This window comes from Anolis sagrei, chromosome 9, assembly GCF_037176765.1.
Source record: "Anolis sagrei isolate rAnoSag1 chromosome 9, rAnoSag1.mat, whole genome shotgun sequence".
Classification (NCBI taxonomy): domain Eukaryota; kingdom Metazoa; phylum Chordata; class Lepidosauria; order Squamata; family Dactyloidae; genus Anolis; species Anolis sagrei.
The window spans coordinates 26,885,550-26,910,229 of record NC_090029.1 but is presented as its reverse complement, the minus strand read 5'-3'; the positions used below and the strand labels follow the sequence as shown (position 1 = coordinate 26,910,229).

General features: G+C 41.9%; 2 protein-coding genes across 3 annotated transcripts in view; one reads left to right on the top strand and one right to left on the bottom strand.

The window, feature by feature from the left end:
* Nucleotides 1-24,680, bottom strand: part of FAM227B (family with sequence similarity 227 member B) — a 100,532-nt gene that overhangs the window by 20,495 nt on the left and 55,357 nt on the right. Inside the window, exon 11 of the mRNA XM_067471397.1 lies at nucleotides 6,622-6,693. Within this exon, the coding sequence (XP_067327498.1) occupies nucleotides 6,622-6,693 (72 nt within the window). The remainder of the gene's footprint in view (nucleotides 1-6,621; nucleotides 6,694-24,680) is intronic.
* FGF7 (fibroblast growth factor 7) overlaps nucleotides 22,987-24,680 on the top strand; it is a 34,759-nt gene continuing 33,065 nt past the window's right edge. The window contains exons 1-2 of one of the 2 annotated variants that reach the window (XM_060755312.2): nucleotides 22,987-23,218; nucleotides 23,736-24,309. In XM_060755312.2, coding sequence (XP_060611295.1) covers nucleotides 24,024-24,309 — 286 coding nt within the window. In that variant the 5' untranslated portion in view covers nucleotides 22,987-23,218; nucleotides 23,736-24,023. Of the gene's footprint in view, nucleotides 23,219-23,720; nucleotides 24,310-24,680 lie in introns of both variants that reach the window. The other variant, XM_060755313.2, reaches the window with a different exon arrangement.

The following is a 24,680-nucleotide window of genomic DNA, read 5'->3' as shown; positions in this document are numbered from 1 at the left end:
GTTTTAAGTGGTCTTATGTCTAACTTATAATTTGATGGGGTCAGCTCCAGCTTCTGCCAACCTAGCAGTTCAAAAACATACGAATATGAGTAGATCAATAGGTACCGCTCCGGCGGGAAGGTAAGGGCGCTCCATGGAGTCATGCTGGCCACATGACATTGGAGGTGTCTATGGAAACGCCGGCTCTTCAGCTTAGAAATGGAGATGAGCACCATACCCCAGAGTCGGACACAACTGGACTTCATGCCAGTGGAAAACCTTTACTTTTACCTATCCCCAGCAGCCCAGTCCTCTTTTACAAGAACCTCGATGAGTCTTGAATATTCTTAAATGTACCATTTGTTAGTTCACCCCTTTCGAAAGGTTTATACAGGTAGGCAAACAACTGTAATGCAAGAACCGTGACCCATCTCCCCACTAAAGGTTGATTTCTCATACAAAACACGGTTCTAGCAGTAGTTCCCCGACTCTCCCCCTGCAGTAATGGAAACAATCTGCTTCTTTAAAACCCTGCAAAGCCAAGAGAGTCATCTGGTATATTTCCCCCCTTCTTCGATATAATACGCTTTATGGCTCTCATGTCATGGCAGCAATCTGTGCCTTCCAGCAAGTATTTACTGGGTCGATGTTGCCCATTGTGTTGAACAAGCTTCTCAAACTGGTATGGTTTGAGGAAAGGAGGGTGTGGTTATATTTTTAAACAGCTGACATACGATGCCCTGAAAATCTGGGGCCAACATGCAAAACTACAGCTGCTAAGCATAAAGCAATTCTGTAAATGTGTAAGCATTTAGGGGTGTTTAGTGTGAGCTAAATATCTACCACATTCCTCATCGCTGTTTGGAGCATTATGAAAACTCTACAGTCATGGATCAGCCTTCTGGTGAATAATAGAAACTAGGAATCCAAAAAGGTAGGACTAACAGGACAAAACTCCATGAACCCTCCAGATCCCTAGACTGCCACATGGCTTCTGCTGATCCGTTGGCTTCCAGCAGTTTTAGACTCTAGTGCTGCACATTTTTTACCATTGTCCATGCTGGCTAGGGTTATATACAATGTATATACAATACAGGAACAGTACCTATTGATCTACTCACATTACTGTTTTCGAACTGCTAGGTAGGTAGAAGCTAGGGCTGGTGGTGGGAGCTCACCCCAATCTGCCGTTTTGAACTGCCAGCCTTCTGGTCAGCAATATTATCTGTAGCTGGTGATTTAACCCATTGTGCTACTATGGCCACAGATAAGTTGCAGACAAGACAAAAATATATTTTGCTTTCCATAACTTGCAGTGCAATGGTCCAGATCCATGTTACCTGTCTCCCATCATCTGTTACAACAGAACCAAGCCCCAAAGGAAGAAGGAGAGTAGTCACTACAGGGACAGAAATTGACAGTCCAAAATATCTCCGTGGATTTTGTTCTGACTTTAAATTCCCTCTCTGTTGCTTATTCTCTGCTAGAGTTTTGGTTTAAAAAGCAGCAGCGCACACATAGATTCAACTAATCTTTCCCTGCTTTATCTGTTTTCTGAGGCATCAACATTGCCTTATAAAGATATGTTTTCAAAACTGCCTCCTCTTTTGCATGAAATGTCTCTGAAAATGCATTGTTAGAATATCAATATTATTTCCATATGTTTCTTTCCATAACTGATCGTAAAGCCTTGCATGATAAAGCAAGGCCCCTTCCTTATCAGACTGAAAATAATGGGAACTGCAATTAATAATATTCAAGGTGCCGGTGAGATCGGGGGGGGGGGGGGGGGGAAGAGCCAGAGATTTGAACAAGCAGCAGATGTTGGAGGAGATTACTGTCCCAGTTATTACCTAACACTGAAAGTAGTACTGGGAAAATATGTTTGATGTCAGCAATGACAGGATGTCTGTCTGGGAGGCCTGCCTGTCATTTCTTACTGGCTGGATTTAGTTTCAGAGTTGTCATTCCAGGGTCGGAATGACATTGCAGGAGGGGGAAAGATCTCCAAAACATTCAGTAGAAATCTCAACTGGATGTTAGTCCTCCCAGGAGAGCTTAGATCTGGGATCAATCCACATCAGCTTCTTCTTATGGCTTGTGAGTGTCCCATCTAGTTTTCATAGGCATTGAGGACCACCTAATTCCAGGGAGTAAAAATCAAGTATTTTGGTTTGATGTTGTTGGTATTCTCCCCTGCCTTTTTTTAAAAAATTTTCTTCCTCAAAGCCAAGTGTTTCTTACAATCAAATTGAAAATTGAAATTGAATCCAGACAAGACAGAGGTCCTACTGGTCAGTCGAAAGGCCGAACAGGGCATAGGGTTACAGCCTGTGTTAGACGGGGTTACATTCCCCCTGAAGACGCAGGTTCGCAGCTTGGGAGTGATCCTGGACTCATCGCTGAGCCTGGAACCCCAGGTCTCGGCGGTGGCTGGGAGAGCTTTTGAACAATTAAGACTTGTGAGCCAGCTGTGCCCATACCTTGGGAAGTCTGATCTGGCTATAGTGGTCCACACTCTTGTTACATCCCGAATAGATTATTGCAACACGCTCTATGTGAGGTTGCCTTTGAAGACTGTTCGGAAACTCCAACTAGTCCAACGGGCAGCAGATAGACTACTCACTGGAGCGTCATACAGGGAGCACACCATCCCTCAGTTATGTCAGCTCCACTGGCTGCCGGTCCAGTTCCGAGCACAATTCAAAGTGCTGGTCTTAGCCTATAAAATCCTATACGGTTCTGGCCCAGCGTACCCTCTCCAAACATATCTCCTTCTATGTCCCACCTCAGAGTTTAAGATCTTCTGGGGAGGCCCTGCTCTCGGCCCTGCCTCTGTCACAAACATGCTTGGCAGGGACGAGGGACAGGCCTTCTTGGTGGTGGCCCCCGCCTGTGGAATTCAATCCCCGGGGAAATTAGATTCTCGACGTCCTTTCCTTTAGAAAGAAGTTAAAAACGTGGATGTGGGACCAGGCCTTTGGGTAATCTTGCTGACAATGACAGTGACAAAGATGACAATCACTATGGAAATGGACTATGGACATGCTTGATGGAGTCTCTAACTACAGAATTTGGCTCAGATAAGGCCACCAGGCTGTTATTGAAACAGAAACAGATTTTAATTAATTAATGTGATTTAACGTTTTAAATGTATATAATTATTGGATTTTATTATGTATTTTATTATGTGTACATTGAATTGTTGCTGGCCGCAAGCTGCCCTGAGAAGGGCAGGGTACAAATATCTGAAATAATAATAATAATAACCAGGCTAAGAAAAATCAGATGGTAGGCCAACACAACAGAGGAAAGCAGGTGAGAGAAGGTTAGTCTAATCCAGCTAGCAGTGGCTGCTTTGTGCGACAGGTAGAAGCCCCTCCCTGTCACCTGGAACATGATCCATTTAGCACAGTGGTTCCCACCCTTTTTTTGACCAGGGACCTCTCTCCAACATTAGTATCAAAGGGGCTACAAATCGGTTTTTGGTCAACTTTAGATTTGGTTTGGTTATTTGTGGTGCTGATTCAGAAAATTGAATTGGATAGACCACATCAGCTCTAGTTCCTGATACAGAACATATGCCACCCAGTAGTTGCAATCTGCTCGCACACAGAAACCCATATTTAATAATCTAGAGCTGATGTGGTCTACCCAAGGGGTTAGAGACAACAAAGGAGTGACAGGCAGTGTGAAAGAAGAAAAAATAAAATAAAATAAAATAAGTAAACAAATAAAAAGGAAGCAGGCTTGCGGACCAGATTTTAGTCCTCGTGGCCGACTGGTGGTCCGTGGCCCACAGATTAAGAACCACTGTTATAGCAGGAGAATCTATACAATCCAATCTACATATTCAAAGTCTATCTGACATTTTCCATTGCTGAACAGCTCCTAACATCAATACGTTTCCCCCGAATGTTTTGGTGGAATCTCTTTTCCTGTGATTTGAATCCGTTGCTCTGTGTCAGTCTTTGCGCAGCAGAAAACAAGTTTTGGTTTTGTGTTTTGTTGAAGGCTTTCATGGCTGGAATCTCTGGGTTGCTGTGAGGTCTTCTGGGCTGTATGGCCATATTCCAGAAGCATTCTCTCCTGACGTTTCACCTGCATCTACGGCAGGCATCCTCAGAGGCTGTGGTTTTGTGTATTGTTGAAGGCTTTCATAGCCGGAATCACTGGGTTGCTGTGAGTCTTCCGGGCTGCTTGGCCATATTCCAGAAGCATTCTCTACTGACGTTTCGCCTGCATCTACAGCAGGCATCCTCAGAGGTTGTGGTTTTGTGTATTGTTGAAGGCTTTCATGGCCGGAATCACTGGGTTGCTGTGAGTCTTCCGGGCTGTATGAGCATATTCCAGAAGCATTCTCTCCTGACGTTTTGCCTGCATCTATGACAGGCATCCTCAGAAGCTGTGAGATCTCACAACCTCTGAGGATGCCTGCTGTAGATGGAGGCGAAATGTCAGGAGAGAATGCTTCTGGAACATAGCTATACCACCCGAAAAACTTACAAAAACCTAAGTTTTGGTGGGTTTCCATGACAGAGTAGGGGCTTACTAAATGCTGTTTTCCTGGAGTCCTAGTTCAGTGCAATACCACATTGTCTCCTTTCAACTCCAACTTTATATTAATTGCTTGGTGGCTAGAAATGTCCATGCTTTCATTTCCCAAGTAGAGGTATAGAATCACAGAATCATAAGCTGAATCCACACCTTCAAAATATTTCTTAGCTCAATTGTGTTGTTCCTCCAGTTACAATGGGAAAGTGCTTCTTTTATGCTTTTTTTACACTGCAATTTCTAGGAAAAACTGGCTTTATAAAATGTGTGCCCTGTAAAGAATCATTCAGGAGGCCAAGGAAACTCTACTCATCTGCCATTTCTGTATGTTTTGTCAGCCAGCTTCAAGACACTTCCCTCCATGGACTCTGTGATTCTAATATCCAATTGGATTGCTTGCAATTACACAACCTCGTACAACCTTGGCAGACACTCAGAGGATTGTGGAACTGTTGCCAATGCACAAATAGCCCATTATTTGAAATTCTTCTATCCTCTTTCTAGGAGGAATACATCTTCTCAGGCAACTCCCTATGTATTTGGCTCTTAGGGTAAGTGCTAACTGAGGCTGCAACACACCCATGTTGCTTTGTCTTTGAGGGGAGGAAGCCTTGATAAAATACCCTTGTTTTTTGACTTCTAAAATATCTAAAATATGAGGTGAGAAATGTATGGTCCTTCTTAAATGGTAGGTAGATCTGATACGATCTGATCCCCAGTAATTTGTGGAGTGCCATATGTTCCCCGCCCTTGTCATAAACAGAGATGAAAATTGTTTTCAATTAAAAACAACAGTTGTTTTTAATTGAAAAACGATGCTTTCTATGAATACGCAGAATTTCATTCCTCCTTCTTTTCAGTGGGATAGCATTGAGGCATGAAGAAGCTATCCTTTGCTTACAACAAACATCTAGTTTTACGTATTGTTGAAGGCTTTCATGGCCAGAATCACTGGGTTGTTGTGAGTTTTTTTGAGCTGTATGGCTATGTTCCAGAAGCATTCTCTCCTGACGTTTCGCCTACATCTAGGGCAGGCATCCTCAGAGGTTGTGAGGTCTTTTGGAAACTAGGCAAGTGTGGTTTAGATATCTGTGGAATGTCCAGGGTGGGAGAAAGAACTCTTGTCTGCTCGAGGCAAGTATGCATTTGGCCAGCGTGATTAGCATTGAATAGCTTTGCAGCTTCAAAGCCTGGCTGCTTCCTATGTTCCACAGATATATAAACCTCACTTGCCTAGTTTCCAACAGACCTCACAACCTGTGAGGATGCTTGCCGTAGATGCAGGCGAAATGTCAGGAGAAAATGCTTCTGGAACATGGCCATACAGCCTGGAAAACTCATAACAAGCCATCTTTTTTTTACATCTGTTCAACTTCTTTCCTCTGTTCCATATATCTGAGGAACATAGGAAGCAGCCAGGCTTTGAAGCTGCAAGGCTATTCAATGCTAATCAAGCTGGCGAATTGCAACATGCACACTTGCCTCAAGCTGACAAGAGTTCTTTCTCCTACCCTGGACATCATTCCACAGATATATAAACCTCACTTGCCTAGTTTCCTCACAACCTCTCAACCTCTGCGGATGCCTGCCATAGAAGCAGGCGAAACGTCAGGAGAGAATGCTTCTGGAACATGGCCATACAGCTTGGAAAACTCACAACAACCCATCTATTTTTACATCTGTTCAACTCATTTCCTCTGTTTATTAGTTGTATTGCATAAACAATGTTGTCTTCCTTCAATGTCCATATGAAGAATACATACTACTATTTCTACAGAAGCAAATGCTTCATATGAAACAACAACCATAAGTACAGAGTTATGCTGTAAGATTTTGTAACCAACCAAGCATTTTATGAACACGTCTGCTCCAAGTAGATGTGTAGCAATATTATCTTAATGCAAACAAGGAAGCCATGCATTCTAAAGAAATCCAGATCCCAGTGGTATTGCTAAATGTTATTGCTAAATGTAAACATTAGTAAAACTTCAAATTATTTGATCAAAAATATAGACTGGTGGCTTATCTGTAATTCCAGCTCTTTTGGACATTTCTGGAAGGAGAAAGACTTTGGGGTGGAAGCCTTACCTGGCCCAGCTACTCCTTCCTTGAGGAGATTGCTGCATTCCTGCTGAATTCTGTCCAAGCTCTGGAACATTGCTGGAAAGACAAAAAGAAAACCATATCACATCTGTGGTGGGATGGTGCCTCTGGATCACAGGGCTTCCTCTTCCTGCTACTCCTTTCCCATTCTGTTTCTTCTCATTTTTTCGCTGTGCATCATGTTTGCCAGCTTCTGTCACAGCCAATGCCAGCTGTGGAGAAGCAATGCCAACAATGATGGTGGCAAGGAATTGCAAAGGGAGAGGGAAGCAATGTAACAAGGATAACATCTACCAGCCTGTATCATTCCTTGGACAATGCCATCAAATTTATACTACATCCTGAAGTCTTCATTCTGAAGCAGCCAGGCTTTGAAGCTACAAGGCTATTCAATTCTAATCAAGCTTGACAATTGCAATATTCACATTTACTTCCAAAAGACAAGAAAATATTTATTATTGTCTTTGCACATTTATTTTGAAAAATATAATAATAATAATAATAATAATAATAATAATAACTTTATTTGTATCCCGCTACCATCTCCCTAAGGGGCTCGGTGCGGCTTACATGAGAACGAGCCCACAATACAACAATAAAAACAATAGCAATAGTAATACAAACAATAAATAAAACTCATAAACAGAAAATAGCAATAAACATTAACAATAACACAACGACGTTTAAATGATAATCATCATTGCATCCAGTCTGATAACACAGAGATCGATATAATTTGGAAAGATTAACAAAATTCCCTGCTTTGGAATGAACGCTTGCTAATGAATTGACTTGGAAAAATCCCAGTGGAGTCCGAGGGATATTTTCATCAGCCAACAGCATTGCTCAACCATTTGGAAATCAAGTATATATCTTCTCCAAACACTACTGCTTGAATCAGACACTTTCTGACCCAAATATGTTGCAAAACCCTTTATCCCAATAGGAATCCCAGTTCTCATTATTTTGTGTGCCCCTTGAATCTGGAAGACTTTTGTTGGAAAAATTATTTTGCTTCTTTGAAACTATTTTCTGGTGAGGACAGCCAGTTTGGAGCTTTTCATCATTATTTTTAAAAGGCATCAATCCCATCCGTGGCTGATAGAAGACCGGGATCCTGGCAGTTAGCTTTGGCACCAGTTTGATCTCACTAAGCAGTTTTGTCATGGAAAAGCCTTTCCAATCAGTCGGAAAGGTCTGCCTGAGTTAGGCTGAAGATGGCTGGAAGATGCTGGTGCTAAACTTTTAATAAAGAGCTAAGTCGAGTCAAATAATCTGTATAAGGACCAAGTAGCAACAGTAAGAACTGACCATGGAACAACAGACTGGTTCAAGATTGGGAAAGGCATACGGCAGGATTGTATCCTCTCACCCAACCTATTCAACTTGTATGAAGAACACATCGTGCAATTTGCAGGGCTTGACGAATGCAAGGCTGGAGTTAAAATTGCTGGAAGAAACATTAACAACCTTAGATATGCAGATGATACCACTTTGATGGCCGAAAAGGTGAAAGAAGAAAGTGCAAAAGCTGGGTTGCAGCAAAACATTTTAAAAAAAACCCAAGATTATGGCAACAAGAAAGATTGACAACTGGGGAATAGAGGAAGAAAACATGGAGGCCGTGACAGACTTTGCATTTTTAGGTGCAAAGATTATTGCAGACGTGGCGTGCAGCCAGGAAATCAGGAGACAATTACTTCTTGGGAGGAGAGCAATGTCCAATCTTGATAAAACAGTGAAGAGTAGAGACATCACACTGGCAATGAAGATCCGGATAGTTAAAGCAATGGTATTCCCCATAGTCACCTACGGATATGGGAGCTGGACCATAAGGAAGGCTGAGAGAAGGAAGAGAGATGCTTTTGAACTGTGTGTTGGAGGAAAGTTCTGAGAGTGCCTTGGACCGCCAGAAGATCCATCCAGTCCATACTTCAAGAAATAAAACCTGACGGCTCATTGGAGGGAAGAATAGTAGAGGCCAAGATGAAGTACTTTGGCCACATCATGAGAAGAAAGGAAAGCTTAGGGGAGACAATTATGCTGGGGAAAATGGAAGGAAAAAGGAAGAGGGGCCGACTAAAGGCAAGATGGATGGATGGCATCCTTGAAGTGACTGGATTGATCTTTAAGGAGCTGGGGGTGGTGATGGCCGACAGGGAGCTCTGGCGTGGGATGGTCCATGAGGTCATGAAGAGTCGGAAACGACTGAACGAATGAACAACAACAATATATATTTGATTCCATGGCTGCAGAAATGTATGTAGTGGTTTGATTAGCATTCTAGACAAAAGTAAGAGATCAATTGTGATCTCCAAACTGAAGCCTTGCCAGGTTTGCATCAGGCAAACCAAATGGTGGAAGAGGACGCCCTGTGTTTGTCTGTGTCTTATAATTTAGTTGACCAGAGAAAACAGTTTTTGTAAAGCCTCCTGTGGCGCAATGCGTTAAATGTTAAACCCTTGGGTCAGCAGAATTGCTGACTGACAGGTCAGCGGTTCAGATCTGGGGAGAGCAGGTTGACTCCCTCTGTCAGCTCCATCTCCCCATGTAGGGACCTGAGAGAAGCCCAGAAAGTATACCTGAATACCTAATGTTTTATAGTCTGACATTTTTTCTTACCATTTGACCTCAGAATACAGGGTAACTTACCAACATCTGTAGAGATGGGTCACAGTACGTATTAATTGTGGGTCTATCACTTAAAAAAGATGATTTATTGTTTCAGTGATAGCTTTGCTAGTCAAAGAAAAAGCAGGCATCCTTTAAAGAGAAAGGTCTCAAGAGCCACAGAGATGAATCAAAGGCTTAAGTACAGTGCTCTGTAATCTGAGCTTTCTCAATAAATCTTTCCCAATAAACCCAGTTTAGTTCTCTAAACAGACTCTACAGAAACGCAGGGCTTTATGGGTCGGCTGGGAGGTTCTTGGAACTTAAGTGGAAGACAGTGTTCAACTATGTACATTTCAATGCAAAGACAGTGCAAAACTAACTTGGAAGATCTCTTCTTCTCTGGAGGTTTTAAAGCAGAGACTGAATTGCAGAATGGCCTTGGACCTTGTGGTCTCTTCCAGCTTTAAGTTTCTATGAATCTCCTTTAAATGCTTGAGTGTATTCATTATTGCTCTCTCACACTCCCACTGACTTTGGCAGGTTTTGGGGCCAAAGTTAAGAGATTTTGATGTGACCCACGGATAATTTGAAAGTCATTCTGTGGAGAGCGGAAAGGCCATTAGCCCCAATCTATAAAAATAAAAATGTAATGTTCTTTTGTGGGATTAACATAACTCAAAAACCACTGGACGAATTGTTGCCAAATTTGGCCACAAGACACTTACTAACTCAAGGAGTGACCATCACTAAAAAAAATTGATTTTGTCATTTGGGAGTTGTAGTTACTGGGATTTATAGTTCACCTACCATCATTCGGAACTCTACCAATGATGGAATTGAACCAAATGTGGCACACAGTTCTCCCATGACCAACAGAAAATACTAGAGGGGCTTGGTGGGCATTGACCTTGAGTTTGGGAGTTGTAGTTCACCTACATCCAGAGAGCACTGTGGACTCAAACAATGATGGATCTGGACCAAACTTGGCACGAATATTCCATATGCTCAAATATGAACACAGATGGAGTTTGGGGAAAATAGACCTTGACATTTGGGAGTTGTAGTTACTGGGATTTATAGTTCACCTACAATCAGAGAGGATTCTGAACCCCACCAAGGAAGGAATTGGGGCAAACTTCCCACACAGAACCCCCATGACCAACAGAAAATACTTAAGGCCATCCAGTGCAACTCCCTTCACCAGGGCAAGAAAATGTAATCAAAGCCCTCCTGGCAAAGAGCCATCCAGCCATAGATGTAGAATATGATTCATACACAGAGATACAATATCATAGATTTCAAAGGGATCCCTAAAGAAGGACAATGATATGTTGCATGTTCCAGAGTAGGCAAACCAGACAATCACCACATCAACACTGACAAAAAAACAGCAAGAAATACTGTTTACCCACAAGCATAAAGACATGACATATATTAGAAAGCAACACTTTCTCATTACTTTATTTTCCAGATCACCAGACTGGGCCACAGCAACGCGTGGCAGGTGATGGCTACTCTATATAAATAAAAATGTAATGTTTGTTTGTGGGATTAACATAACTCAAAAAACACAGGACAAAATGACACAAACTTTGGCCCAAAGACACCTAATGGACCAACGAGTGACCATCACTCATAAAAACACTGAAAAACACAGTGGAAGCAACTTAAACCTCCCCCCAAAACCTAAATGATGATACAATGCATGCGTGGAAACAACTCCCCTGACCCCGTCCTCTTCTGCGCAAGGGAAAGAGCTGGCCATACTAGTTTTGAGAGGAAAGAAAGAGGTAGAGAAGTAATAAATGAAAGATAAAGAGAAAGAAAAAGTGTGGAAGGAAAGGAAGGAAGGAAGGAAGGAAGGAGAAAAGGGAAGAAAAAAGAGGGAAGGAAAGAAAGAGAGAGAAGGAAGGAAGGAAGGAAGGAAGGAAGGAAGGAAGGAAGGAAGGAGACATAGGAAAGGATGGAGAGGACAGAGGGAAAGAGGGAGGGAGGGAGGGAGGGAAGGAAGGAAGGAAGGAGGTAGAGAAAGAAGGAAGGAGAGAAAGAAGAAGGGACAGAAAAAGGGGAGGATAAGTAAGGAAAGAGGTAGGGAAGGAAAAAACAGACTAAGGCCACAGCAAAGTGTGGCTGGGGACAGCTAGTTACTAATAAAAGTTAAGTAATTTTACTTAGATCGACCCATTGAGAAGTTGACAGTTTCTAGACTTATGCATGAAGTATACATAGTAAATACTACAATTAATAATACTTAACAACATCAAATTTATTTTTATGATATTTAGCCGCCTGCGCTCCTTCTATTTTTATCAGTTTTATACTAATTTATGCAATGCTTTTGATACGAAATAAATAAGCTTTATTTCCCATCATATGAAGACACAACATTTAAACTGGTTGTTCCTCAAACTGGCACAGTCCCATCAAACTCAGCAGATTTACACCAGAATAAATGATGTCCTAAAATTTGCCAAAAGAAACCCATAAAGTAAGAAACAGTGTAGATTGAAGGCAAACAACAACAACAACAACACCAATTCTTTAATATTCCCTGAATAGTTGACCACGCGTCACTAAAACTGGGTGGGACTACTATGGGAAAGTATAGACAAAGGGCTTGAGCATAGCTCACATCGCTCACATCTACAAGGAGCAAGACCCACTGATTGCCCTAATTATTCTCTTATGTCATGTATCCCCGTATCTGTTATTAAGGCTCTTTATGAGTCTTATCTACAAAGTCCATTGGCCTATACCACACTTCTAAATACAGCGGATAAAACAGTGTCAGATTACCAGAAGTTGCATCATTATGGATTATTGTTTTAACATTGCAAGCTTTCTCTAATACGATGTTGTTCCCAGAGGAATACTGATTAAAATAGAAACCAGATGTGCTTTCCATGGCCAAATTGGAAAAAAAGAAATGATAAACAACTATAGCAAATCAATGCAAATAAAAAGAAAGCCCTGAGGCTGTTTGTAGAGACTTGGGGTGGTTTGGGTGGCTGTGGAGGATATGTAAGTATTTCAGAAGGGTGTAGCAGGCATTGGAAATAGGTTGAAATAAAGCTTTCTCCTCCAGCACTTAAGAATAAAAGGGTTGCTGAGACCACCAACGTTTTCAAAAACATATTTTGATTGTACTGCAAGAGCCGTATCAGGTTAACTATAAATGCAAATGCTACTATAATGCATACTAAGAAAGATCTCTGGTAGAATATACATGATGGTAATGGTTCCCTTGCAATTGTAGGACATCAACAACAGCAATATTGCATCCCTTAACAGAAATCCAAAATATCCCAGAATCATCCATACAGTTGAGATAGTGATACCTTGACAGTACACAACCTTTTCTTCATTTACAGCGCAATTAAAAATATTGTGTCAAATTATCCTCAGGCAATGTGTATAAGGTGTATGTTGTTGTTTATTTGTTCAGTTGTTTCCGACTCTTCGTGACCTCATGGACCAGCCCACGCCAGAGCTCCCTGTCGGCCGTCACCACCCCCAGCTCCTTCAAGGTCAATCCAGTCACTTCAAGGATGCCATCCATCCATCTTGCCCTTGGTCGGCCCCTCTTCCTTTTTCCTTCCATTTTACCCAGCATCATTGTCTTCTCTAAGCCTTCCATTCTTCTCATGATGTGGTATGGTGTATATAAATAAATAAATGATAAGGTATATATATATATATAAATAAATAAATAAAAACTTTATTTATATACCTTTCTAACTCCCCAAGGAGGATTCTGGGCGGTTTCCATGCACCATCACCAAAACATACAGAGTAAACAGCATAACAAAATTAACAAAACAACATAAGCATAAAATTATCACAATTACACATATATATATAAAAATAATTCTGCCTATATGAAGCATAAATGAATTTCACTTTTAGCCTTGGGTCCCATTTCCCATATATCTCACTATGTATATATTCCTAAGTTAGGTTAGGTGTTATATACTATTATATAATAATATGTAACATACAACGGAGTACACCCACTACTTAACCAATTACTAGACGCACTAAAAGTGTTTAGGCAGTATTTTTCAACCTTCCTAATACTGCAACCCCTTAATACAGTTCCTCATGTTGTGGTGACTCCCAACCATAAAATTATTTTCGTTGCTACTTCATAACTGTCATGTTGCTACTGTTATTAATTGTAATATAAATATCTGATATGCAGGATCTATTTTGATTCACTGGACCAAATTTGGCACAAATACCCAATATGCCCAAATTTGAATACTGGTGGGGTTGTGGGGGTTGATTTTGTCATTTGGGAGTTGTAGTTGCTGGGATTTATAATTCACCTACAATCAAAGAGAATTCTGAACCGCACCATGATGGAATTAAACCAAACTTGGCACACAGAACTCCCATGGCCAACAGAAAACACTGGAAGGTTTTGGTAGGTATTTATTTTGAGTTTGGAAGTTGTAGTTCACCTACATCCAGAGATCACTGTGGACTCAAACAATGATTGATCGGGGCCAAACTTGCATAAATACTCAATATGCCCAAGTCCGAACACTGGTGGAGTTTGGGGAAAAAAGACCTTGACATTTGGGAGTTGTCGTTGCTGGGATTTATAATTCACCTACAATCAAAGAGCATTCTGAACCGCACCTTGATGGAATTAACCAAACTTGGCACACAGAACTCCCATGGCCAACAGAAAATACTGGAAGGTTTTGGTAGGTATTTACCTTGAATTTGGGAGTTGCAGTTCACCCACATCCAGAGAGCACTGTGGACTCAAACAATGATGGATCTGGGCCAAACTTGGCATAAATATTCAGTATGCCCAAATCTGAACACTGGTGGAGTTTGTGGAAAACAGACTTTACACTTGGGAGTTGTAGTTGTATAGTTCATCTACAATGAAAGAGCATTCTGAACCCCACCAATGATAGAATTGGGCCAAACTTCCCACACAACCCTCAGAACCATCAGAAAATACTATGTTTTCTGATGGTCTTTGGCGACCCCTTTGATACCCCCTCGAAATCCCCCAGGGGTCCTGACCCCCAGGTTGAGATACGCTGGTTTAAGAAGACGAATAATCAAGAGTGTACAAATTTTATTTTGTAGATTATTATTTAATATATGGAATAGATTATAGCAACATACTAATTAAAGACATCAAAACCATAACACTGAATCACACCAAGTCTCTATTTACAGATTCCAATTATGAATTTCAGGTTGCAGGGTATAAAATCCTCTCAAATAGAAGCCAAGTTGTACTCTAAATCATGCTGCAATTACCAGTATGAATGTTCACAGATTGGAATTGCAAGTACCAGCAGTAAGGCTGGCATTGCATACCACCATCAAGGCTGAAAAGCAGACAAGTTGCAACTTCAAGGCATGTTTATTATGAAACATGTCTTGAAAAAAAACATTTGCCATTTCGTCAAGCATTCTGTCAATCACTGAAATCCCAAGAATGTGCTGTTTCATTGACCTATATAAGACACATTCAACCAATAACTTTTTGAAACACCTGGGGCACATGTTTAGGAATATTTCACTCTCTGTTTGTACACAATGACTCATACAATCAGAGCACTGAAGGAATGATATGACGAAAAGCCAATTAATAAATTGGAAAGACAGTATGTAGGGGGAACTCTGCTGCCCATTTTACTGCAAGCAGAGAAGCACTTGCTGTGAACTGGTAATTGTGACTGTCTCTCACATCTCCATTAATCTACATGTGAGTCAACAGTATATTTATATATACTTATATTACCCTATTTAAAGCCCACCTTTCTCTACCCCCATGGGGGCCTCAATGAGGCAATTATTAAATGCCTAAAACACATATAAACATTAAGCTTAAAATCAATTGCAGCAAAAGTAATACATATTAACAGTTAAAATTACATTAAATATTAAAACACGGCATCCAAAAGTCCTAATCTAAGACCGTTCCATAAACATTGCACATATTCCAATTATAATTATATTATTATAATTATATTGGGTTATTATTATAACAACCTGGTGGCGCAGTGGGTTAAAGCGCTGAGCTGCTAAACTTGTTGACCAAAAGGTCGGCGGTTCAAATCCGGGGAGCGGCATGAGCTCCTGCTGTTAGCTCCAGCTTCTGCCATGCTAGCAGTTCGAAAACATGCAAATTTGAGTAGATGAATAGATACCGCTCCAACGGGAAGGTAATGGCGCTCCATGCAGTCATGCCGGCCACATGACCTTGGAGGTGGCTACGGACAACGCTGGCTCTTCAGCTTAGAAATTGAGATGAGCACCGACCCCCAGAGTCAGACACAACTGGACTTAATGTCAGGGGAAAACCTTTATTGCACTGTTTCACCGAAAGCCTGATCCCACAGCCAGGTTTTTACTCTCTTACTGAAGGCAAGGAAGGAGGGGGCTGACCTAATGTCGATAGGAAGGGAGTTCCACAGTCAAGGGGCCACCACTGAGAAGGCCCTGTCTCTCGGCTCCACCAGCTGCCTTTATGAAGAAGGTGGGAACGAGAGCAGGGTCTCCCCAGAAGATCTTAATCTCCAAGGTGGTTCATAGGGGGAGATACGTTCGGACAGGTAAACTGGGCCAGAAATGTTTAGGCCAGTGTTTCTCAACCTGGGGGTCGGGACACCTGGGGGGGGGGTCTTCAGGGGGTGTCACAGGGGTCACCAAAGACCATCAGAAAACACAGTACTTTTCGTTGGTCATGGAGGTTCTGTGTGGGAAGTTTAGCCCAATTCTATCAATGATGGTGTTCAGAATGTTCTTTGATTGTAGGCGAACTATAAATCTCAGATACAACTCCCAAATCTCAAGGTCTGTTTTCTCCAAGCTCCACCACTGTTCACATTTGGGCATATTGAATATCCATGCCAAGTTTGGTCCAGAACCACCATCGTTTGAGTCCACAGTGCTCTTTAGATGTAGATGAAGTACAACTCCAAAACTCAAGGTCAATGCCCACCAAACCTTTCCAGTATTTTCTGTTGGTCATGGGAGTTCTGTGTGCTAGGTTTGGTTCAATTCTATCATTGGTGGAGTTCAGAATGCTCTTTGATTGTAGGCGAACTATACATCCCAGCAACTACAACTCCCAAATGACAAAATCAATTCCCCACAACCCCTCTTAGTATTCAAATTTGGGTGTATCAGGTATTTGTGCCAAATTTGGTCCAGTGAATGAAAATACATCTTGCATATCAGATATTTACATTATGATTCATAACAGTAGCAAAAATGCAGTTATGAAGTAGTAACAAAAATAATGTTATGGTTGGAAGTCACCACAACATGAGGAACTGTATTAAGGGGTCGCGTCATTAGGAAGGTTGAGAACCACTGGTTTAGGCCTTTGTAGACTAAAGCCAGCACTTTGAATTGTGCTTGGTAGCACGCCATCAGTCAGTGGAGCTGATGTAATTGGGGGTTTGTATGCTCCCTGTATGCCACTCTGGTGAACAACCTGGCTACCATCCATTGGACCATGTGAAGCTTCCGAACAGTCTTCAAAGGCAACCCCGCATGGAGTGCATTGCAGTAATCTATACGGGATGTGAGTTACACTAACACTCCTCAAGCAACAGAGCAGTACCAGTGTAGCACAACTTCCAGACTTTGCCCTGGCAGTATTTGAAGCAACACCCCCCAATAAAGGATATATACAACTTATCGTCCCCTTAGTTTTTCAATTTTATGGCTTGGAATCTGTGTTTCAAAGACTCCAGTGAGGGTTGGAGTGGGAGGGTAAAGGTATGTTCCAAGGAGGAAAAGGAAATTGGTAATCTCCTGGTGTTTTGAAAGTTTTAACAGATAATCTTTAGGATGTTTGCTGCTTTATTCTCTGTGTTTCTCGCATGTCAGAGATGCGCGTAACAGGCACAACTTAATTCAGTTGGGATGAATGGGATTCCTCCATCTTGGTATGGCATGTGGGTGTTTCTGTTGTCAATGTGATCTCTAACTGATGGGGACGTGTTTGTTTTCAGGGATGCTGTTGGCGTGCCTGACATTTTAATGAAGTTTTTAATATTTTCCTTTCTAAAAAAAACATTGCCCCTCTTTTGATCTGAACATACGTTGCATAAGACGGCCATTCTGTTTTTGAATTGATGGCATGCTGTAACGTTGCTCTGCTGAAGTCTTTAAAAGATCAGAGCTGAAGAAGCACGAAGAATATACTGCTGTGCAGTTTTCCAAAATGATTTATTTTCCAGAGCTGCAAGACAACATATGTGAAGCATTTGCAGTGAGAGCATGAGTATCTCCAGGTTTCTGGAACTGAAACAAAACATCAGGTAAAAGTGTAGCAATTCATTTTGATGGTGGAGAAAATAAACAGGCCAGCCATATAGTTTTGCAAATAGCACTTTGTTTCCAAACCCAAGGTCAAGCTGAAGCAACGTTTCTCAACTTTCCTAATGCCGCGACCCCTTAATACAGTTTCTCATGTTATGGTGAACCCCAACCATAAAATTATTTTCATTGCTATTTCACAACTGTAATTTTGCTAGTGTTATGAATCGTAATGTAAATATCTGATATCCAGGATGTATTTCCAATCACTGGACCAAATTTGGCACAAATACACCCAAATTTGAATACTGGTGGGGTTGGGGGGATTGATTTTATCATTTGGGAGTTGTAGTTCCCCAACAGAAAATACTGGAAGGGTTTGGTGTGCATTAATCTTGAGTATTGGAGTTGTAGCTCACCTAGCACTGTGGACTCAAACAATGATGGATCTGGACCAAACTTGGCACAGATACTTAATATGCCCAAATGTGAACACTAATAAAGTTTCGGGAAAATAGACCTTGACATTTGGGAGTCATAGTTGCTGGGATTTGTAGTTCACCTATAATCAATGAGCATTCTGTCCCCCCCCCACCCCCATGATAGAATTGGGCCAAATTTCCCATACAGAAACTACATGACCAAGAGAAAATACTGTGTTTTCTGATGGTCTTTGTTGACCCTTCTGACACCCCCTCACGACCCCCCACCCAGGGGTCCCGACCCTCAGGTTGAGAAACGCCAATCTAAAGAGTGCTACAGATACACTGAATCCAGACCTTGAATTAGAAGCCCACTCTTAAATATACCACTTGTATGCAAAATGTTTATAGGATAAACTTGTTGACCGAAACGTCGCAGGTTCGCATCCGGGGAGTGGGATGAGCTCCTGCTGTTAACCCCAGCTTCTGCCAACCTAGCAGTTCATAACATGCAAATGTGAGTAGCTCAATAGATTCCGCTCTGGCCTGAAGGTAACGGCGCTCCATGCAGTCATGCTGGCCACATGACCTTGGAGGTGTCTATGGACAACGCCGACTCTTCAGCTTAGAAATGGACATGAGCACCACCCCCCAGTCATACACGACTGGATTTAATGTCAGGGGAAAACCATTACCTTTTTTTACTTTTATGTCCTAATTGCCTGAAATCAACATAATGACTTAAATCCATAAAGTGACAGGAAAAGCGCTTTCTCACCAACTGCAGAGCAGAAAAACCCACCAACTGTGGATAGGCGTCTTCCATATTATTATTATTTTAAAAAAAAAGACTAGTTCAATAATATTAAACTTAAAACATTAAACCCGTTTTCCTATGCTCTTGAGCTTGTCTAGTCTATATAAAACCCAAAGGAATCTAGAACACATCAATCCATCTCTTTAGGATGAAAGGAGCAGAGGCAGAAGACTGCCAACACACGATGCTTTCTGACCCGTGAAACACAACACGGACTCAAAGTTTGAGAATGACAGGTCCTGATACAAATCCACTTTATTTTATATGAAAAACAGACTGCACTGTACTAACTGACAAGACATTTAGCTCAGATCCTCCATGTGCCAAGTCACCCAAAACACTGTATTCTTGACAGGGAAGATTCCTTGTAATTCAAGGGAAGGGCCTGTTAATGGGGCAGAACAACAGGATATCCAGCTACTATAATGGGAAATAAAGAAGAGGGAATCATATCTGAAAAATGTAATACAAAATCATTTAGAGGTATTTCTTGTTGTGGTTCAAAATTATTATTTTAATAATTATCTCCACAAGACATGAATGCTGCGATTTTCTGCAGTTGTCCTTGTAAGAATGCAATACTGTGCGAATCTTCACTTTCATGGTTCTGATGGAGCAGGGGATCGTACATATATGCCTTACAATGATTATATGACTCTCCATGTGTAGCAACCTTGTACTGACTTTGCTTATTGCTTCACCCAGGTCAGGATGATATAGGGTTCTTCCACACAATTGAGTAAAATCCCACATTATCTGCTTTGAACTGCGATACATGGCAGTGTGGACTCAGATATTCCATTTCAAAGCAGATAGTATGGGTTATGCTGCCTTAATATTCTGGGTCATATGGCTGTGCGGAAGGGCCCATACTCTATTCTGCTACAACGGCTCTCCAAGACCTTAGGACAAGACTCTTTCAATCTGGCTATATGAGATTAAATTGGGATCAAACCTGGGGTCTCCTTGCATGCAAAAGAAGTCTTATTTGGGTTGTTGTAGGTTTTTTCAGGCTATATGGCCATGTTCTAGAGGCATTATCTCCTGACATTTCTCCTGCATCTATGGCAAGCATCCTCAGAGGTAGTGAGGTCTGTTGGAACTAGGAAAATGGGTTTATATATCTGTGGAATGACCAGGGTGGGGCAAAGAACTCTTGTCTGTTGGAGGTAGGTGTGAATGTTTCAATTGACCACCTTGATTAGCATTTGATGGCCTAGCAGTTGTTTGGTGTGGCTTGTTGGTGCCTGGGGCAATCTTTTGTTGAGAGTCTTATCTGCTACCGCTGAAACATGGCCTCTTCTAACCTTGAAATGATTGCATTAGTCCAGTGTCCTTATAGCTGCTCTGTAGATTTCAAGTTTCCCACCATAATATTTCTTGCTGAGGATGAGGCTCTCAAAGCTGTATTAGAATTGGTGCTTCTGATTAGATAGGCACAGAGGGACATTTGCACAACTCAAGAATGGAAAACAGAATGTGTTGTCAAAGGTTTTCATGGCCGGAATCACTGGGTTGCTGTGAGTTTTTTGGGCTGTCCAGAAGCATTCTCTCCTGATGGTTCACCCACATCTGTGGCAGGCATCCTCAGAGGTTAAGAGGTATGTTGGAAAGTAAGTGAGGTTTATATATCTGTGGAATGCCCAGGGTGGGATTAGCATTTAATAGCAGTTTCAAGGTCAGGCTGGTTGCTGCTTGGGGGAATTCTTTGTTGGGAGGTGTTAGCTGGCCGTGATTGATTCTTATCTGGAATTCCCCTTCTTTTTGAGTGTTGTTCTTTCTTTACTTTACTGGACTGTTTTTAAATACTGGTAGCCAGATTTCATTCCTTTTCATCGTTTCCTCCTTTCTGTTGAAATTCTCCACATGCTTGTAGATTTCAAGGGTTTCTCTGTGTAGTCTGACATGGTAATTGTTAGAGTGGTCCTACATTTCTGTGTTCTCAAAAATAGAATGTTGGTGGACAGGAAAAGTGATTTAAAAATGGGCTTGAAGCTAACCTTAAAAACTGTGGCATAAACTGGGAAGCCCTGACCCTTGAGCGCTCTAACTGGAGTCAGCTGTGACCAGCAGTGTTGTGGAATTTGAAGAGGCACGAACCGAGGGTAAAAGGGAGAAAAGTGCCAAGAGGGAGGTGCATCAAGCTAACCCTGACTGGGACCACTTTCCACCTGGAAACTGATGTCCTCACTGTGGAAGAACATGCGGATCAAGAATAGGGCTCCACAGTCACCTATGGACCCACTGCCAGGACACTACACTTGGAAAACAATCATACTTGGACAAAAAGGGATCGCCTAACTACAAATATACTTTTTTGTTATTTCAAGGTGCTCCCTAGGAAATATTGGGAATGGGAGGAGGTTCGCTGAAAGAAATTTCTAGCAAATGTCTTATTCTTATTCTTGTAAGGCCATCAATGTGCCGTGAACAAGAGGTTGATAATTCCAGAGATAATGCTGAAGATGAATGCAACACCTGCACTACACTTGAACGAGTAACGATTCAGCTTTAGAAAGATCGGCAAGAGCTTTTTTCTGTTTTTATTTAAACCCCAGTTGGAGTGGGCTTAATTCTTGTAATGCTAAGATGCTGAGCCAAGCCAGAACAAGTGCTAATTTTAGTGTGTTGCTCTACACGCGTTGCTTCTCTAGTAGGCTGTTGATAGAGTTGACACTGGCAGAAGGCAGAAACCGCAGATTAATTTAACTCCTGACAGTGATATGATTGATTAGACCTAGAAAAATCTTTGAAAAATAACACTTAACAGCCACAACAGTAAATAGCTCATCAAATGTAATTCTTGTGTAAGTAAAGGTAGGGTCGTGTCCGACTCTGGGGGGTGGTGCTCATCTCCATTTCTAAGCTGAAGAGTTGGTGTTGACAATAGACATTTCCAAGGTCATGTGGCTGGCATGACTGCATGGAGCGCTGTTACCTCCCGCTGGAACAGTACCTATTGATCTACTCACATTTGCATGTTTTCCAACTGCTAGGTTGGCATAAGTTGGGGCTAACAGCGGGAGCTCACCCCACTCCCCAGATTCAAATAATTGATTTTTCAGTCAGCAAGTTCAGCAGCTCAGTTGTGCCATCGGAGGCTTAATACATAATACTTTTTAATTGAACATGTTGGAACTGCCTTGTGCCCTGTATTTCATTTTTGCTCCTGCTATCAGTTACTGCCCTCACAGTCATTTTGCCAAATGCACCCCAAATCTGCACTGGCCCTGGAACCTACCCAACCACTTAATGGCCATTTGTAGAATGATCCAGAGTTCAGTCAGAGTTCAGTTCAGTTCATCTCTGGTCGTGGGTCCAGCTGCAGGAGGAGCTCACGCTGCTCCCCAGATTTGAACCTGCGACCTTTGGGTAACTTACTTAGGTGATCCCTCATTGTCCATGTAAGATTGTCTTCCAAGTTCGGTGTCCTGGCGGTGGGTCTGTAGGTGACTGTGGAGCCCTATTCTTGACCCGCATGTTCTCCTGCAGTGAGGACATCCGTTTCCAGGTGGAAGGTGGTCCCGGTCGGGGTTGGCTTGGCATGCCTTCCTCTTGGCACATTTCTCTCTTTCACCCTCCATTCGTGCCTCTTCAACTTCTGCAGTACTGCTGGTCACAACTGATCGCCAACTAGAGCCCTCAAGGGCCAGGGCTTCCCAGTTCTGTGTCTATGCCAGAGTTTTTAAGGTTGGCTTTGAGCCCATCTTTAAATCTCTTTTCCTGCCCTCAAACACTCCATTTTCCGTTCTTGAGTTTGGAATAGAGCAACTGCTTTGGGAGACGGTTACTGGGCATTTGGACAATGTGGCTGGTTCAGCGAAGTTGATGGTGGTTCAGCAGCTCAGTGGTTTAACCCACTGCGCCACCAGGAAGCTAATCTGAAGGTGCAATCACAAAGCTTTAAAAATTGGGTTTTAATATGCATTTGCTTTTTTTCAAAAAGGGACCAAGCTTTATTAAATAAGCACCCAGCAAGGACAGTATCCAAATCCAGAAATGAGAGGGCCCCATGTTTCTAGCGAAGCGTCCTTTTCGAGATTCAAGGCATCAACCATGTTTGTAGCTCCCTCTGATGACCACAGAACTTTGCACAGTTTTATTTTTGTTCGTGCATTCTACTGACAGCTGAACTGGTTACGTCCTAATCGTTTCCAAGAGAGGTCAGCAAAGGTTTCCTTTTTTTTTTAAGGGTCTGAAAAGTCTTAACACAACACATCCACTCGCATAGACACACACAAGTGTGGACGCACAGACGCTCGCACACACCCTCTTGCGCACATGTTGATTTATGGAAACAATTATGATTCTGTCGCAGTCTTTCTGAGTTAGGAAAGTTTGTAGCTACAGTAGAGCGTCTCATGTTGCAAAAGGCAGACAACAGAAATGAAATACTTGTGTGTCCAGCTGTTATCAACAAGAGCAAGTAAGTCATTTGTCTTCTTTTAACTCCTTTAAAATACTTTTTAGCTGTTAACCGCCTTTTCAGACCTCATGGCTCTATGGTATCTGAAGCAGCGCTCTTGACAGTCTCTTATGAGGCAGTGGCAATGGAACTGCAAAAATAGAGCTAAGGGTAGTTCAATTAACCTGGCAAAACTAAGATGCCGGAGCCAACATTGAGGGGAATTACTCCTAAAAGAGATCATGAAGCAACCAAGCGAAAGAGGGTGCAATATGGTTTTCTACAGAAGAGTTTGGCAATGCAGTTGAATCGTCAGGCGCACTAGTGCAAAAGAGGAAAAAGCAGGGTTGTAGATCAACCTTTAAAAGGCTGTGCCGATGCCAAAAGAGCCTCGCTAAGATAGAATGAGTTAAACTTTTGTTGTTGTTGCTGCTTTCCTACTGCTTTACTCCCACAGCATAAATGATAGTTTCTTTGCTTATGTAATGACCATAAAATTTTATGCATACCACTTTCCTCATAGATCTTTTGCTTTCAGCACGAGCAGTGAATACAAGTAGCAAAGGAGGTCACAGCAGCCGAGCTTATTACTACCTGTTCCCTTAAAGGATATTTCAGCTGGATATAGATATATATATTTGGAAGGCCGATTGTCTTTGGTACCTATGCTTTCGAAAGAAGTCGGGAGGACTGGAATTCTGTGAGCGGTTGCTGGTTAAATCTCTTTACAACGTAACAGAAAGGCAGAAGACAAGTCAACGGAACCACCGGAGACGGATTCTTTTTTCATTATGTTGTTCATGAGCACCCCGATCACTGCACTATAATGCACAAATGGATATTGACATGGATCCTGCCAACTTTGCTCTACAAATCATACTTTTACGCTATCTTCCTCATGGGCGCTATATCATTAGCTTGCAATGACATGAACCCAGAGCAAATGGCTACAAATGTGAACTGTTCCTCCCCTGAGCGACATACCAGAAGCTACGATTATATGGAAGGGGGGAACGTACGCGTGAGAAGACTGTTCTCTGGAACTCAGTGGTACATCAAGATCGATAAGAGGGGCAAAATCAAAGGAATACACGAGCAGAACAGCAACTACAGTAAGTAATCTCTCTTTTGCAAGTAGGAACAAAAGTTTGATAACCTCATGTATCACCAGAAAGGTTTTTTAAAGTGCGGTAACTGATTGAGTCCTAGTTATTTTAGAACCTACTGACCATGCCATCAACCGAATGAGTGCCTATTCATCATACTTATAGATATTTGGTACTGATTTTGAAATGTGCCGTTTTAAATTATACGTTTCCAGTACATTGTAGATCTGCTAACCATAGCAGACTTGCAGTGGTAACCATTAGCAAAAGAAAGCCAATTATAACAAGTGAATTGAGATTATTAAGTACTAGCTGTGCCCGCCACGCGTTGCTGTGGCCAATCTTCCCTCCCCCTTTCTCTCCTTCTTTCTTTCACT